Source organism: Rhododendron vialii, chromosome 8a (assembly GCF_030253575.1).
Source record: "Rhododendron vialii isolate Sample 1 chromosome 8a, ASM3025357v1".
Lineage (NCBI taxonomy): Eukaryota > Viridiplantae > Streptophyta > Magnoliopsida > Ericales > Ericaceae > Rhododendron > Rhododendron vialii.
Window position 1 is genome coordinate 8,681,426 of NC_080564.1, and position 18,712 is coordinate 8,700,137.

Genomic DNA, 18,712 nt, shown 5'->3' on the forward strand with positions numbered 1-18,712 from the left:
AGGAAAGAAGATTGCAGCATATATTCATTTCCGTGCAAGAGCTGGACCATTCCAAAAAAAAACTTTGAAGGAGACGAAAGTTCAACACTCACAACCGGTTGTCTTGGCTTGAATTTAAGTCGATCAAATCGATCCTATTTAGATTATCAAAAGGCAGAAAATTCCTAATCCATGAAATGGGAGAAAAATTAACAAAAAAATTAAAAAAAAAAACTCGTGAAATGGGAATGGACAAAAAACCTAAATTACTCTCTCTGTCTCCGACTATGGTTTTCCGGGGGGTGGGGGTGGCCGCCACCTCCTCCTTCCCTTCTCTCCTCGATACCACCTCTGTTCCAGTACTCTTCCTCAACGATCTCTGCCCTTTTTTCCATTCCTTACCTTTTCCCACCATTCTTTCCCCCATCTCCGGTGGCGTTTTGGGACACTGTACAGGCAGCGTTAACTCAAATTTGGTGGCTCGGCTTTACTCCAGAGGCTATGATCCTGTGCTCTTCAATCCATTTGACGATGTCTTTCCTCGGTCCAGTTTGCCTCTGTTTCCTTCCTTCCACCTTCAACCCTCCCAGTAGATGCAAATCCAATGAGTTTGGCGTAGATGGAGTGTCGTCCAAATAAAAGAGAAGTGGAGCAGATGGATTTATTTATTGTTTTTCAGTTTTTCATATATGGAGTAACATCTCTATTTACTTTTTTTTCCCCACAGTTGGGTTTCTTTTAGTTCGGTTACCTCTACCCCGGACTTTGGTTTCCGAGATTCGGTGGTGGATTTTGGCGAATAATGTTTTTCCTGTTGGTTCGTGAGTTTTGTGTTGATGTTGGTTCACCGAAATGCATCCGGTGCCCATTCGCAAGATCGAGATTTTGAGCTTCTGGCGTTAGCACTTAGGAAGCTACGCCTAGCGGTTGGTTTTTGCAGGTGTACAAAATTGCAATCCCATACTACGTTGTCAAAGATAACGTGCTGTCAAATTAAGAGGGCAGTTGTACAAAATTGCAATCCCATACTACGTTGTCAAAGATAACGTGCTGTCAAATTAAGAGGGCAGTCAAGCATTTAAAGAGAGAGAAACTGTTTCCAAAGCTGAAAATGATTTCATGATATCGCCACCACATGATGATGTGTCATTATTAATGACTAATGGAGTAACTAGATCCATTCACAACTCACAAGTACTCCAAAGAAATTGGGCACCGAAAATGAGTTGACATGAACGGATGGAATGTAGGGGTTTTCTCCATTTTAATATTTTATATTCGAAACTTCTCAGGATTTATCAATTTCTCATGAGCTATTTCCTAAGGAGTTTTGCATTGCTTTTAATTGGGCTCTCTCTTAGTACACGGTTAGTTTAGACTCTAAGGATTATTCGTTATTTGCATAAACTAGCCTAGATACTTGAGTTATGAACGAAGATAAGGGCAAAAAGTGAAGTGGTAGCGCGGTTCTCGGGAAGCTTCAGGAACCATCCCACCTATAAAAAGCACAGGACCACTTTTGTTTTGGAACACGTTAGAAATTCATTAATATATCAATAAGGATTACAACATACCATGTGCCTCTAATACAACTGGAGAAAAAAACCTATTGCACACATGTTAACAAAATACTCCTTTCGTCCAGATTTAATAGTCATTTTTACAAATTCGAGTAATTTTTCAATCAATTATATATTACAATTTATAATGTTTTATGAAATTTTGAAAATATTGTCTTATAGAACTAATTGAAATCTATCAAATAAAATCTATATTGAATATAAAATTTATTACCAATTTCAAGATATAGCTCATTTTTTTCGGTTAAAATTAAAGGAGAGACTATTAAATCTGAACGGAGGAAGTACACAACTAGCACAGGACCACTTGATCGACGTGGATTGTCAGTTGATGCATTAAATACAAGTACTGCAGTAGTAGAGAAACGATCAGCTACTATAGTGCTGTCTCTTTCTTTTTCTTTTTTTTTTGGGTTGGGTTTCATGGTGTCGAAGTCAGCTTATGTGCAACTCGACTATTTTTCCTTCTGATCCAGTCAAAAATATGGCATCTACGTCGGTACTAGAAAATTCACAAAAGAATTTTCTCTTGTAACTTGGACTTAAAAGGTTGTCAAGTTTTAAATTAATACTATCTGATTTACGGCTCATGCTATTGCTGCGTGGTTTAGAATTCCTGGTTTTCAGGTTTTGTTGGGGGCGAAAATGCACGTCAATAACCTATCTTTGGAGCCTAAGAATTTAGATCAGAAAGAGATGTGCATGTGTGCTTATTTTGCATGTGTATACCCCGTGCGGCTAAATTATTTTTGTCTTATTTAATTATTTTTGTATTTGTTAATTTTTCGTTAATTTTTTTTGGAGATTATTGCATTGTCATGACGAGAGGAATTAAAAAGTAAAAAATTATTATCGAAATTCAATTTTTTTGAATGAAGAATAAAAAATTGGCTTATTAACTTATTTTTGTCTTTATTCAAAAAAATTAGGTTTCGATCGTAATTTTTTACTTTTTAGATTCCTCTTACCATGACGATGCAATAATCCCTACAAATTTGACGAAAAACTAACAAATACAATTTTTTTTTGAAGTGTACACATTGTAGCAACTTCACATTTAGCGGTTGTTGTTCGGCTAAATAAGTCCAATGACTTATTTTTTTATCCTTACTCAAATTTTTTCGCATTTGTTAGTTTTTCGTTATTTTTTTTGTATGAATCAAAAAAGTACAAAATTATGACCGAAACTGTAATATCCCAAAAATTTTAATAAATAAAAATTTTCTTATATTATTTCAAAAAATCATTTTCCTTAATATTCAATTTCTAATTATTTAAAATTTGATTTAATTAGTTAAAAACCGTTTAAATTCAATTTGAGAGTATTAAAAGTTCATAAAAAAAAAATTTAATCCACGAGATTTCTCTTTCATAGTCCGATACCGTGGTTAATTAGTCTCGAAAATATTTTTATTACGCTACGGTTTAACTCCCAAATATTTCAGGAATCGAAAATCGGACGACCGAACACCGCGAGGCACGTTTCTACGTATATGTGGACTAATTTCCCACACTTGAAGCACTTGCATGTACTTCCCCCTCTCCCTCTCTGCCGTCTCTCTCTCTCTCCCCGTAATCTCTCTCTCCCTCTCTTCTTCTTCTTCTTCTTCTTCTTCTTCTTCCTCCTCCCACCTCTGCTACTTGCTCCTGCAAAACCAACTGAAAACAGCTAGCTCCAGCCAACCCCAGCTGTCCCCAGCTCACTTTCAGCCGGTTACCACCACCTCCAGCCATCTCCCTCCTCTCCTCTCTCTCCAAACTTCTGTATAAATACCACCCCTCCTCCCTCAATCCGAAACTGTTGTATTGACTGCTTGAAAAACAAGAACGGATTACCTCGAATTCTGCTATTGAAAACAGAATACCAATTTGTAGAACGACGGCTGGGTTGAGTCGCGGACTAGGTCGCTTTCTTTAAGACGTTTCGCGGCTCTGCCCAGGTTGTGCAAGCAGTTCGTCAATGTCCCGCCGTCCCCAGGATAAAACAGCCCAGAATTCAGTACCTCTGCTTGGCTTTCTCTGCACGGAAGAAAAACCGAAAACAAAAACACAATCGACCTATTGCTCGAACTCAGGAAACATTTTTTTGGGTGGAAGAGAGAGTTGTATTTCTGTGTTTCAAACCAATTCCGAAAGTCTGCATTTATAGGTGCAGGCTAGGCTTGATTTTTGGAAGCAAAAATCAAATCCAAATCAAATTGCTTTGATTTAGCACATGTTTTTTAATCAGTCCGAAAATCAGTTCTTAATCAATCACAAATCAAAATCCCACTGATTAAGCACATGATTTAAACACGTTTTTCTTTCTTAGTCAGATGGCTTTGATTGATCAGTTTTCCATTTTGAAAAAGATTGATTGAAAACGTGCTTAATTATTTTAGCAAAAACGTGGGCTTTACTAGTACGTGCGCGAGGCTCAAATCCCGGATTTGCACCCCCCCTGCGCGATTAACTTGTGACGCACACCCGGTTAACTGGTTTCCGAATCAGTTTTCCAAATTGCCGCCCATTTTCCTGAGCGCGCGAGACCTCTTCTTAGGTCCTCATTCACAAATCCATTAGTGTGCAAAGTCATTTAAAGTAGATAAAACTTTTGTGACTAGCCAATGTGGGACTAGTGAAAAACTCAATGTTTTACAAATACACACCCAAGTTCCAACAATCCCCCACTTGTATTTTTAAAACAAAATATTCGAGCAAAGGTATAAAGCTGTGCATAAGTAAAGGTGTCTTTCAACTTGAACCCTTACATAGTGATAGTGCTTCAGATAGTAACTAGAGTGACTTGTGATCTTGAACTCTAAGTCTGAGAGCACTACACACACAACTCTACAAATGTGTAATGTTTAAAGCTAGCACTTTACGGCCATGTGCTTATATCCCAGTTTCATGAATGATCTAGAGAATTTGCCCAAATTCTCCCGAGAAGCGGCCACACTTCAACATTCATATAGGTGAGTCTATCGAGAGTACTCCTGTAGTCTAGGTACTCCACTCCACATAGAGATATAGAACTCATTAAGTGTTAAAATAACACAACCTCTTTCGCTACAGGATGTCATGCTTCTTAGGGATGGACTTGGAGTGTAACTCCTTACAGCATGATTCTTACCATATCACCATGTGACTCGTTTTTCCCTTTGAACCTATTTCTTGGGATCTCCAGTCTATAGGTTGGGTATCCATCACAAATGACTCATTTTTCAATGGGCTTTAGCCCCATCCCTTTCGAGGTGTTCCACACCTTCTCTCTACCTAATCCTTTCGTCAAAGGATCAGCCAGGTTCTCTGCTGACCGTACATAATCCACTCTAACAGCTCCATTAGAAAGGAAATTTCTAACTGTGCTATGTTTACGACGTATTTGTCGTTTCTTACCGTTGAAAAAACGGTTCTGAACTTTTGCAATAGCCGCGGTACTATCGCAATGGATTAGTATGGTCGGTATCGGTTTTTCCCATAAGGGAATCTCTGACAGGAGGTTTCTCAACCAAGCTGCCTCCTCACTAGCCACAGCCAATGCTATCATCTCAGACTCCATAGTGGATTGCGCCAAAATTGTTTGTTTCTTGGACTTCCAAGAGACTGCACCTCCTGCTATGTTGAACACATACCCACTAGTTGCTTTGGAGTCATCCGAAAGGGTGTTCCAATCGGCATCACTGTATCCCTCTAGAACAGCGGGAAACTTCTGATAGTGTAATCCAAGGTTCATGGTTCTTTTCAGATACCGCATGAGCCTCTCAATAGCAAACCAATGCTCCATTCCTGGCCTGCTAGTAAACCTGCATAATACCCCCACTGCATAAGCAATATCTGGTCTCGTACAATCACAAGCATAACGAAGACTACCAATAATGCTAGCATACTCAGATTGTCTAACACTATCTCCAGTGTTCTTAAACAATTTAATACTAGGATCAAAAGGAGTGCAAGCAGGTTTACAGTCAAAGTAATTGTATTTCTTCAAGATCTTTTCAACATAATGTGACTGATCAAGAGAAATTTCATTTGCAGATTTAGTAACTTTAACTCCGAGGATTACACTAGCCTCACCCAAATCCTTCATGTCAAAATTTTGGCTAAGCAATAATTTGGTTTCATTCACGACAGATAAGCTAGAGCCAAACATCAGAAGGTCATCCACATACAGACAGATAAGGGTGCATGTATGATTATCAGACTTGTAATATATGCATTTATCACTCTCATTGACTTTGAAACCATTTGAAACAACTAGACTGTCAAACTTTTCATGCCACTGCTTTGGAGCTTGTTTAAGGACATAAAGAGATTTAACTAGTCTACACACCTTGTGTTCTTGACTATGGACAACAAAACCCTCGGGTTGATCCATATAAATCTCTTCTTCTAAGTCTCCATTTAAAAAAGCAGTTTTAACATCCATTTGATGTACAACTAAGTTATGAACAGCAGCTATGGCAATCAAGACTCGGATAGAAGTAATCCTAGTCACAGGAGAGTAGGTATCGAAAAAATCTATGTTCTCCCTTTGCCTATATCCCTTAGCTACGAGTCTAGCTTTGTATTTATCCACAGAACCATCAGGTTTCAATTTCCTTTTAAGCACCCATTTGCAGCCTATTGCTTTGCAGCCCTGTGGAAGGTCTACTAATTCCCAAGTTCTATTGGACTCCAACGAGTCCATTTCATCATTTATGGCTTCTTGCCAAAAATCGGCGTCTGGGGAAGTCAAGGCCTCATTAACAGTAGTGGGGTCCTCTTCTAAAGAGAATGCAAAGTCAGGACCAAAGTCCTTAGCTATTCGAGCTCTCTTGCTTCTCCTTGGTTCAATCTCAGTGTCCTTAGAGTTTTCGTTTCTAGGTTCTTCTAATCTAGGCACACTACTACTAGATTCAGCACCCCCACTATTTCTGGATTTAAAAGGAAACTTTTCTTCGTAAAAATCAGCATCTATAGATTCTACGATCACCTTATTGTTAATATCGAAGAATTTATATGCTTTACTATTCACAGCATAACCAATAAAAACGCATTCATAAGCTCTACTCGCGAGTTTTGACCTTTTCGGGTCGGGAATACGAACATATGCTAAACAACCCCAAACTTTAAAATATGACACATTGGGCTTTTTGTTTTTCCACAATTCATAAGGTGAAATCAGAGATTTAGAATTAGGAATTCTATTCAGCACATAACATACAGTCAATAAAATTTCACCCCACCAATGTGAAGCTGCACCAGAACTAAGCATTATCGCAACTACGAGTTCACATAAAGTTCGATTCTTGCGTTCTGCCTTTCCATTCATTTCAAGTGAGTATGGAGCAGTTTTCTCATGAATAATACCAGTAGATTTATAAAAAGCAATGAATTCATTTGAATCATACTCAGTGCCTCTATCACTACGGAGTCTTTTAATCTTTCTTTGGAACTGGTTTTCAACCTCATTAAGAAAGATTTTAAACATATCAAATGCTTCACTCTTATGCTTCATCAAGTAAACAGAGGTATAGTTTGAATGATCATCAATAAACGTGATAAAGTATCGATGTGCATTTCTAGTGAGAACTCCATCTAATTCACACATATCGGTATGAATTAAATCTAATAGTTCAGTCTCTTTAAAAATTGATTTATGAGGCTTTTTTGTGATCTTAGCCTTGCTACATGATTCACATTTTTCAAAATCATTTAAAGAGATATTAGGAATAAAACCTAAGTTGCTCATATTCTTAACCAGTTTCTTGTTAACATGACAAAGCCTAGCATGCCACATATTAACAGAACAAACAATGTAAGAAGAAGATGCAATTTTATTCATATCAATAGTAAGCTTAAACATGCCATCAGATGCATAACCCTTTCCAACAAACATGCCATTTTTAGTAAGAGTATACTGATCTGATCCTATAGTCTGAATAAATCCGGCCTTATTGAGGAGGTAGCCGGATACAAGATTCTTCCTCATTTCTGGAGTGTGCAAGACTTCCTTCAGAGTGACAGTCCTTCTAGAAGTGAACATGAGATCAACCTCACCAGTACCAAGAACCTTAGTGGTGTGGGAGTCTCCCAACAACACTTTCTTATCATCAGCCTCAGAATACCTTTTGAACAAGGAGCGATCATAACAGACATGGCGAGAAGCGCCAGTGTCTATCCACCACCCTTCTGAACCACTTATCAGATTAACCTCTGATATCATAGCCACTAGTGGTTCTCCATCCACCAGGTTCGCCTGTGGAGCACGACGCCTGGGGTTCTTGCAATTTCTTGCCATATGGCCAGGCTTGTTACAATTGTAACACACAAATTGGACAGAGTCCGTGTTTCGAGCCTGGCCTCCAGAAGGGGGTAACTTCTTGTTCTGATTTGGTTTTCCGTTTCGGTTCTGGTTCTGATTTGGCTTCGTAATTCCTCCTTTCGGCTTGAGCACAGCCGAACTGTGGTTCTTTTTGTTTGCAACAAAGAGAACCTCATCCTTCTGATCCTGTTTCCGTGCCTCCTCCTCAATTCGGAGCCGAACAATCAAACTTTCCATTGAAAAATCTTTTGACTTATGACGGAGATCCTTTTTAAAGTCTTTCCAACTAGGAGGCAGTTTATCAATAAGAACAGCAACCTGAAATTGTTCACAAATAGACATGCCCTCAGTAAGAATTTCATGTGCAATTTTCTGTAAATCGTGAGCTTGGGAAACCACGGATTTTTCATCAATCATTGAAAACTTCAAGTAACGACTAACAGCATATTTCTTAGTTCCAGCCTCTTCGGTGTCATACTTTTTCTGGAGGGCATCCCAAAGTTCTTTAGCGGAGTCAAAGGTGGAATAATAATCGTAAAGCTCATCAGTCAAAGCATTCAGAATATAGTTCTTGCACAAAAAATCTTCATTAGTCCATTTAGAAATTTCTTTGGTGTTTTCAGTAGTAGGAGGATTCGCAGCAACAGGTTTAGTCGAATCACAGTATGCAGCAAGTTTTTGAGTAGTCAGAAAGAAAAACATCTTTTTGCTTCCAACGTTTAAAATGCAGCCCCTCAAATCGAAAAGGTTTGTTGATATCAGTAGTGGTAACGGAGATCTTGTTTTCAGAATCCATGGCAGATCGAAACGTCTTAAAATTGTTGTATTGACTGCTTGAAAAACAAGAACGGATTACCTCGAATTCTGCTATTGAAAACAGAATACCAATTTGTAGAACGACGGCTGGGTTGAGTCGTGGACTAGGTCGCTTTCTTTAAGACGTTTCGCGGTTCTGCCCAGGTTGTGCAAGCAGTTCGTCAATGCCCCGCCGTCCCCAGGATAAAACAGCCCAGAATTCAGTACCTCTGCTCGGCTTTCTCTGCACGGAAGAAAAACCGAAAACAAAAACACAATCGACCTATTGCTCGAACTCAGGAAACATTTTTTTGGGTGGAAGAGAGAGTTGTATTTCTGTGTTTCAAACCAATTCCGAAAGTCTGCATTTATAGGTGCAGGCTAGGCTTGATTTTTGGAAGCAAAAATCAAATTGCTTTGATTTAGCACATGTTTTTTAATCAGTCCGAAAATCAGTCACAAATCAAAATCCCACTGATTAAGCACATGTTTCTTTCTTAGTCAGATGGCTTTGATTGATCAGTTTTCCATTTTGAAAAAGATTGACTGAAAACATGCTTAATTATTTTAGCAAAAACGTGGGCTTTACTAGTACGTGCGCGAGGCTCAAATCCCGGATTTGCACCCCCCCTGCGCGATTAACTTGTGACGCACACCCGGTTAACTGGTTTCTGAATCAGTTTTCCAAATTGCCGCCCATTTTCCTGAGCGCGCGAGACCTCTTCTTGGGTCCTCATTCACAAATCCATTAGTGTGCAAAGTCATTTAAAGTAGATAAAACTTCTGTGACTAGCCAATGTGGGACTAGTGAAAAACTCAATGTTTTACAAATACACACCCAAGTTAGCTCCTGCCAACTGAAAACAGCTAGCTCCAGCCAACCCCAGCTGTCCCCAGCTCACTTTCAGCCGGTTACCACCACCTCCAGCCATCTCCCTCCTCTCCTCTCTCTCCAAACTTCTGTATAAATGCCACCCCTCCTCCCTCAATCCGAAACCACACACAACACTCACACCCACACCTCTCTCGCCCTCTGTGCGTCCAGAAACCAGTAGAGAAGTGGGAAAGAGAAACCAAGCTCCATAACCATGGAGGGGTAGAGAGAAAGTAGAGAGAGAAAAGTGGGTTCTCGGTTTCTCACATCACCCATTGTCAATTCGAGTTACAGACCACCTAAACCATCCACGAGCATCTCAGAATCAGCCACCAATCACTCCAAATCCAAGCCAAACCCCCGTTCCGGTCATCTCCCCACGAGTTACAGACCACCTAAACCCATCGTCAATTCGAGTTACAGACCACCTAAACCCGTTTTAAACTTGTTTCGACCGAAACTGAGGTAGATAACTCTTTTACCACTCTCCCTAAGTATAATAAAGTAGTTTTGACTCGTTAATAGGGCTTGAAATGAGCCCGAATGAAAAATAAAAAATAAAATAATAGCTTACATGTGCTTTCTGCTTTTTTAGCCATTCTAACACTAATATTTGGACTCGACACCTATTGGATATTATTTACAAAGAGATGGCAATTTTTTGTATTTATTTTATAATTCTTATGATATTATTATTCTGGCACAAAACTGACTTGGTATTATTTTAATGACTGTGTAATATCATTGGGTATAAAATGTAAGAGTTATATCATTTTAATTTTCCCTGTTAAATTAAGTGAAGAAATCATGAGCTTTTGTACAAAAGTAGATTATATGTGTAATCAAATTTGTTTCTATTATATTCTAATGATCTTTAGCATTGGTGATTGTAAAATATTATATTATTTAGTTAATAACATGGTTCGTTTAGTAAATCTTAAAAAGAAAAATTAGTTAATAAAAATAAATCAATATACGAGTCTTATAAAAGGATAAAGTAGTATATTTTTATAAATAATATTAAAAGTGAATTGATTTGTAAACTCATGTAGAAAATATTTCAACTAATTTTATAAGTAATAGAAGGAAAAAAAAATAGTAAGCTAATAACAACTTATAAGTGATTTTAGAAATTAGAAAAATTAGAAACTAAGAATTAAGTTTGAAAGTATAATAAGAAAACAAAATGAAGATATTTCCTATTTATGTTAAGTAATGGAAACAATAATATTTAAAGTATATATAAAAAAATTTGTTCCGTTTAATAATTATCGATATTTGAAACTCCAGACTCATTATTGTTCATCGTAACTCGTAAGGATATAATTGCGTTGAGGTGAATTGGAGATATTGAGAATTCGTGTTTGGGGAATAAAAATAATTGTTGGAAAGAAAAATTATTTAATTTATAATATGCTTCATTTAGTAAATATTGAAAAGCAAAGGTAAGGAAAGATAATAATAGTAAATTAATATTACAAGTATTATAAAAAGGATAAAATTCTAGTTTTGGTGGCATATATTCCTTTCCAACTAATAATAGGGATTTTCAAGTAAAATCATATATACATAATAGAAGATTGAAAAAGAAAAATAGTAAATCAATAATAATTTTGCAAGTTATTTAGTTATGGGTTTAAAAAATTAAGGATTAGCTATGAGAGTAAAAAGAAGAAGATTTAATACTACAGTTTCCAATTTTCTACTAAATTTAGTATTTCTGTACAAAAAAAATATATAAGTTAAGGTAACAAATATCACTAAGAAAACAATAATATTTCAAGTTTAAAAAAAATGAAATTCTTAAAAGAAAAAACTATCTATGAAATAAATTTTAAAAAGAAACTTATTTAAAGAAAAAAAAAGGACTAATCTATAAATTATTAAAATTTACTAATTTATCATTGTAGTTACTAAATTAGTTAAATCACCAATAATTAAACTACTAAAGGATTAATATAACGAGAAGATGACAAAATTAAAGAGGACGAAATTGTGTGTGTGTGTGTGTGTCTATATATATATATATATATAGATAAGTTGTTAAATTATTGTTGTTTCCCCGTTGATTGCTACGTAAACATAGAATTTGGACAATAGGTACCCATGGTGGTATTCGTATGTTGAAATAAAATTGATTAGACGTTAAACCCTGGGGAAAGTGAAATTGTTGTTTATAGTCACCGTGGTGACGGTTACGGTTAGGAGATAATCAAAGTGGCCAGGAATCGTCGGTGCCTGAAAGAATGGACGGCGATAATGACACTTGTGATTTAAGACCGATGAATTATCGTTTGCGAACCCTGAACATGACACTGTTGGATTTATCTTGCGGATTTTCCAGGGGTGGATTTATTGGATGAAACCGGAGTATGGGTATCATTTCTCGTGGTTGGTTGGATATCATTCGCTCCTTGTGATGGTACAATCGAGTTCGCCCCGATATGTAATTTGGTCTTATTCATCTGGGACCCTAGGCTTGGCAAGCAAGGAAAGGATAAATCGGCAGAGTCGCCATGAATTCACCTAAAGACAAGACAAATCATAATATGCTCCTTATTGTTGCAACTTTATTCTTTCTGTTCATTATTATATTATTGCTTGTGTTTTATGGGTTATAGGTTTAGGGATATTTACTGAGTGATTTATCACTCATGGATACGTTTGTATTCTGGCAAATCGATTGCTCAGACGGTCGATTTGCCAGGATTCGGCGACGTAGAAGAATAGTCTTATGAGGCAGACCTGTATTATACAAGAAAGATTTCAGGGGCTGAGACTGAGGCAGAGTAGCTTGGGATCCGTACCAGACTTAGAGTCAGCTCTATTTTTATTTTTTTGAAAAAAATTAGTCAGATTTTAATTGGAGTGACTTGTTAATTCACTGCTTTAAATTTGGATTGTAATGACTTATATCGATTAATTGTATTAATCATTGCTAAAAAAAATTAATATTTTTCAAAGAAATTATTTAGTAATGCCTCCGAAATTCCTTGAAAAATCGGGACATTAGAGAAACCCAAATTGTTTTGAATAAAGAAGAAAAAATTGGCTTATTGGCTTATTTTTGTCTATATTCAAAAAATTTAGATTTCGATCGTAATTTTTTACTTTCTAGATTTCTCTCGTTAAGAAGAATCAATAATTTACAAAAAGTTGAAGAAAAACTAACAGGAGCAGAAATTTTTTGAATGAAGACAAAAATATAAGCCATTTTGCTTATTTAGCCGAACAACAGACGTGGATCTTTGTTTTTTTTTTTTTTTGAACGACAAAAATAGCATTTTATTAGGAGAGAGGGAGAAAGTTTCCAACCAAAAGTTGAAAATAAAGAAAAGGGACAGAGCTCAATGCAACACCTGAGGGCCTAAAAGGCCCAGATATACAATAAGCACAAAACCCAAAAAAGCCTTAAAGTCCAGATACAACAAGGAAAGCCCAACCCAAAAAAAACCAAAAACTTAATCCTAGAAGCCACCATTGGCCACAGCGAGAGCCAACGTCGACCGCTCCACAGAACCCAAAGGGACCCTAGCCTGTTAGTTGATTTATTACTCCATAGAGAAAAGATCAGCTACTATATAGTGCTATCTCTTCTTCTTTTTTTGGGTTGGGTTTGATGGTCAATGTGTCCAGGTCAATTTATGCAAAACTCAACTATTTTCCTTCCTGATTCGGTCAAAAATAGATCATCTATGCCGGAACTAGAAAATTCATAAGAGATTTTTTTTTTGTGACTTGGGCCTAAAAAGTTGTCAAGTTTCGAGTTAAGGATATCAGATTTACTGCTCATCCTATTGCTCGTCTGTGTGGTTTAGAATTCCTGATTTTCAGGTTTTGTGGTGGGAGAAAATGCACGTCAATAACTTACCTTTGGAGCCTCAGAATTTAGAACAAAAATGAGATGTGTGCGCTTACTTTGCATGTGTATAATAAATTCCGGAAGCTACGCTTTACTTTTGAGCACCTTTAATTGAAACTTTTCACGTGCTTATTGACTATTGGTTAAAATAAGGATTTTGCACAATTAAGGAAAGAATGGACATGGTTCCATTAGGAGTGAGAAAGGGTGCTTGGACTGAGGAAGAAGACTTTCTTCTTAAGAAGTACGTTGAGAAACATGGAGAGGGGAAGTGGCACCAAGTCCCCCACAAAGCAGGTACATTTTGGTTTCTTCTATTTATCTTGGTTGTTGGTAAACTTTTTTTTTTTTGTTTTCCGATTTCGTATCGGAAAGAGGAATAACAAGAGTAGAAAAAAGATGGATGAGTTTTGGAAAAAGTTACGGAAAGATAAATGAGTCTCGAAAAAGATGTTAATTTTGCATTATTTCTAATTAATTTTTTTTAAAATTATATGTGATGATTTTATTGTATACTTTTATCGTCAAGACGAATGCTTATTAAAAAAAAAAACTGAATGCAAATCCAATGAAAGTTAAAATAACTCAAAAAATTAATTAATTTAAGGCACAGACAGAGTTCATATGTGATAAGTAATTCTACGAGAAAATAACGTGCAAAAGTATTCTTTTCTTTTTTTTATTACAGGATTAAACAGATGCAGGAAAAGTTGTAGGCTGAGATGGTTGAATTACTTGAGGCCAAATATTAAAAGAGGGAATTTTACTATGGATGAAGTTGATCTCATTATTAGGCTTCATAAGTTGCTTGGCAATAGGCAAGCGCTCTCTCTCTCTCGATCTCTCTGCACTATATTCCCACTCTTGCTCATTGACGGCCTTGCTTTTAAATTTGTTCTAATGATTATTCTTGTTAAAGGAAAATGCAAATGAACACTGAATAGACATAAGAGTACCGATTCTTCAGTTTGCCACGTATATCACCGAAGATAAAATTTTGATATACAATTTTGTTTGTTATCTCTTTTGAAGATGCTCTTAGTTACACATTTCCCCTATTATGTTGCAATTTTGGGAAACACATTTTTCCATTTCGAAAAGCAATGAAAAGGGCTATTAAAAAAACGAAAATAGCAAGGACAAAAAGTTTTATATTGGTTCAATTTTTCATGTATTAGGTTGGTTTTAGATCAATAAGTCACTTTGACTTATTTGTCATTAAACAAAAAAATTTCGCATTTATTAATTTTGTGTCAAACTATTATGAATTTTCAATTTTTCACATCGTGATAAATTAATAATTCATAGAAGTTTGATGCGAAAATAAACAAAGACGAATTTTTTAAAATAAAGACAAACCAGTGTGCGACTGCAATAATTGTTTATCCTGATATGTGTGACTTATTGGTTTGACTTATTTGTTCAAAACTAAGCTAAATCATTTGTAAGACTGCGTTAGCTATCTTTTTATCCCAATATATGTGAGGATTTTACGGTAGAAATGTCAATCTAAAGGCATATGCTAAAGGGTGCCTCATGGCACTTGTTGTGTGGGCCCCCTTCTTAGCTCTAGAATCCTCCCAATCAAAAGACTGACTGATCACATCACACAAAGCACTTTAATAGTATTTTACGAATATGACCTTAGTTTTCTTAGTATTAACAAAATTACCTTTTAACAACTGGCGGGTGTTTTTTCTCCATTTCTGCGCCTTTGCAGTCTATTTTCTTTCAGAAATGATACCCGCACAGATAAACAGTGCACTGATCATAACGTGGGGCCAGTACGGGTTTCACAAAAATAATCCGAGCCTTTATTAAATTTAAAATATTTTTTCAAGGACCCCATGGAAAATCATCCAATCCGATACCTAAAAGTGCTCGATTCTATTATCTAATTTTTCGTTATTTTGAAATCCGAATGAAAAATTAAATAATTTAATCGAACACTTACAAGGGTGAGTTCTCCTAAACTTAAAAAAATTAAGTTGTTTTGTCCTTATTTGAATTTTTTTGCATTTGCTAGTTTTGCACTCATCTTTCATGGATTATTGATTCGTTTCGACAAGAGAAATTGGAAAAGTAAAAAAATTTACTTTTACCCAACTATTTTGAGAAATAAACACTTTTTAGAAAAATAAGTTGACTTATTTTATGATTCCTCTCGTCGAAACAAATCAATAATCCACAAAAGTTCGACGCAAAACTAACAAATGAGAAAAAAATTCAAATATATAAGGACAAAACAACTTATTTTGAGATAAGTTTAGGAGAATTCACCCTAAGTATCGGATTCCTTTTTCCGGGAACAAAAAAAAAAAAATCAGATTGACCTGATTTTTCAACGGGACCCTGATTTTTTTGCCTTGTAAATTTATTTTGTCGAGATGAATTAATAATTTATAAAACATTAACTCGAAACTAAAAAATGCAACAAAATAAATAAGACAAAAATTAATTCTAGAGAATTATTTAGCCAAAATAGGCCGTTATCTGCTATTTAATCAAATGAAGGCTATGATTAGAATTATAAAAATAAAAAAAAAAGGAAAAAGAGAGCAAAACAAAGTTGCCGTATTGAATCCGATGTGGCGGTGAGATTAGGAGTAAAAGAAAATCTTAACAAATGAAAATAAAAAAAGACAAACAAGTCCACAGACAAGGAGAGGGTAAATTTGGCAAATACATGCGGCTCTCAAATATGTCTGGTGCATCATTTTCTTTTTCCAAGATGGCAGAAAAGAGCAAAAGTTAATGACACCGGGCAAGATGTAAGGAAATAATGTACACAAGATTACACAACTTAGAGTATCCATAATAGAGTTTGGTATATCTGTGTGTTAAAATATTTGTTAAAACAGAAATGATATTGGTACCGACCTCCCGGTACCGAAATCGTACCGCCGGCCGCCGGTGGGCCGTCTCCGGCCACCGGACGGCCGATCCGAGCCGTCCAAAAATTTTAAAAAAAAAAAACGAGGGGGCCTACGCGGGAATCAACGGCATCCGAGGTGTGTAAGGTGCTTGATCCGAGCACCCTTTTTTCGTGTATATATGTATATTCCCGCGAATATACATATATACACGAAAAAAGGGTGCTCGGATCAAGAACCTTACACACCTCGGATGCCGTTGATTCTCGCGTAGGCCCCCTCGTTTTGTTTTTTTAAAATTTTTGGACGGCTCGGATCGGCCGTCCGGTGGCCGGAGACGGCCCACCGGCGGCCGGCGGTACGATTTCGGTACCGGGGAGGTCGGTACATGTAGCACTACTCTTGTTAAAAGGTGTAATAGGATAAAAATGAGTTCCACTAGTATGTGTTAGACATTAATAACATAAAAGTGTGTTAGAACATTCATAATGAGTTTGATAAATGTGTGTGTTAAAATGTTTGTTTTTTTTTTGCTCGGCTGTGTTAAAATGTTTGTTAGGATAAAAATGGGTCCCACAAGTGTGTATTAGGAATAGTGAATATTTATATTTTATGGTTAGAATTTGAATTATAGAGGTGAGACCAACTTATTGTTTGCTAGCATAGTTGTCAAATTTGGCACACATGCTAGCACACTATAAGATTTAACACACACTTAAGCACACAAACTAACACAAGAATTGTGGCACAAAAAAATAGATTTTTGTTTACTAAGTCTTAACACATACAATTAAAACACTAGTTTGCACACCTATTGTGTATGCTCTTATAAAGTTAAACGGTTCAATAGTGCACCCATTAGCGACTGAATTTTAAACTATGTTTTGAAATTTCAGACTATACCTTTCCATAATAATCATTAATTTTTTGTGATATACATCCATAACTAATGATGATCATAATTTTCCTATATGCCATTTTCCAGATTCATATTCACCACATTAATTGGTTATTCTCTTTAAACAGATGGTCGCTAATTGCAGGTAGACTTCCGGGAAGAACATCGAATGATGTCAAGAATTACTGGAACGTCCATCTCCACAAGAAACCAAATGATCAAATTCGGGAAGATGTACAGAAATCGGAAATGACACAGAGCACGATGGAAAAAGCCAAAGTCATACGACCTCGACCTCGTACCTTCTCGAAGAATCTACATTGCTTGATGGGTAAAACTGTCATTACAGATAAAACTGATCAGACGAAAGAGAATCTCTCCGAGCCATTCCAAACTCCTTCACTGGGAGATGATGACGGAATATTGTGGCGGGGTAACATGTTATCTGATCCTGATATTAACATAAGAATGATGACATGGACCAATGAAGAAGTGATTATGGAGGGTGGGGGCGAAAAGGAAAAATCAAGTATGCAGGGAGCTGGTAGGGATCCTTTCAGACTTCCAAGAAGAACATCGAATGATGTCAAGAATTACTGGAATACCCATTTGCACAAGAAACCGAATGATCAAATTCGGGAAGATGTACAAAAATCAAAAATGACCCAAAGCACAAAGGAAAAAATCAAAGTCATACGACCTCAACCTTGGACCTTCTCGAAGAATCTACCTTGGCTAATGGGTAAAACTGTTATTTCGGATAAAACTCAAACGAAAGAGAATTTCTTCGAGCCATTCCAAACTTGTTCATTGGGGGATGATGACGGAATATTGTGGTGGGATAACATGTTGTCTGATCCTGATGTTAACCAAGGAATGATAACATGGACCAATGACGAAGTGATTATGGAGGGTGGGAGCGAACAGGAAAAATTAGGTATGCAGAGAGCTGGTAGGGATCCTTTCAGATGTGTTCAAGAAGATCAAAGTGGTTGGAGTGATTTTTTTATGGACAATATGGACCTTTGGGATATTTTGGGAGATGATCTCATGTAGAACATGGCGCTTTATTTTTCTCTGAAATGGTTAGTATTGATTGAGTTTTGTCTTTTATGATTTTAGTAATTGTTTTTATCGATTGAATTAAGAGAGACTTAATAAAATAGTGGAGACGGTACTCCCTCCATTCCTTTTTAAATTTTATATTTTACACACACAAAAAAAGTGCATTTTCTCGTCTACAAAACTATATCTGTGCTAGAATTTTTTCAAACAAAATTGATTAAAACTTACATGATGCATAAATGCATCAGCCATAAACCCTCAAAAGATTTAAAAAGAAGAAGAATAATAAGAACAATCATTGTCATTCTTGTGCATAGAGCATACTAGCGTTTTGCTTGTTCGATGAGCAAGTGCAAAAAAAAAAAGCCATTAGTGGGAGCTTTTTTTCTATTTTCAGTCAGCTGATATAGCTCTTGGAATTTACTCTCTTTTCTCGCAAAATAATTAGGAAAATTTGACAAAAATAAATAAACAAAAAAAATGAAGAAAACATATCGGTT

General features: G+C 36.2%; 1 protein-coding gene across 1 annotated transcript; it reads left to right on the forward strand.

Moving 5' to 3' along the window:
* Positions 1-13,529: 13,529 nt before the first annotated feature.
* On the forward strand, positions 13,530-18,232 carry LOC131335622 (transcription factor MYB1-like). Its single transcript, XM_058371071.1, has 3 exons — positions 13,530-13,673; positions 14,065-14,194; positions 17,276-18,232. Exons 1-3 carry the CDS (start codon positions 13,553-13,555, stop codon positions 18,201-18,203), a joined length of 1,179 nt encoding a protein of 392 aa, XP_058227054.1. The 5' UTR covers positions 13,530-13,552; the 3' UTR covers positions 18,204-18,232.
* Positions 18,233-18,712: the final 480 nt, after the last annotated feature.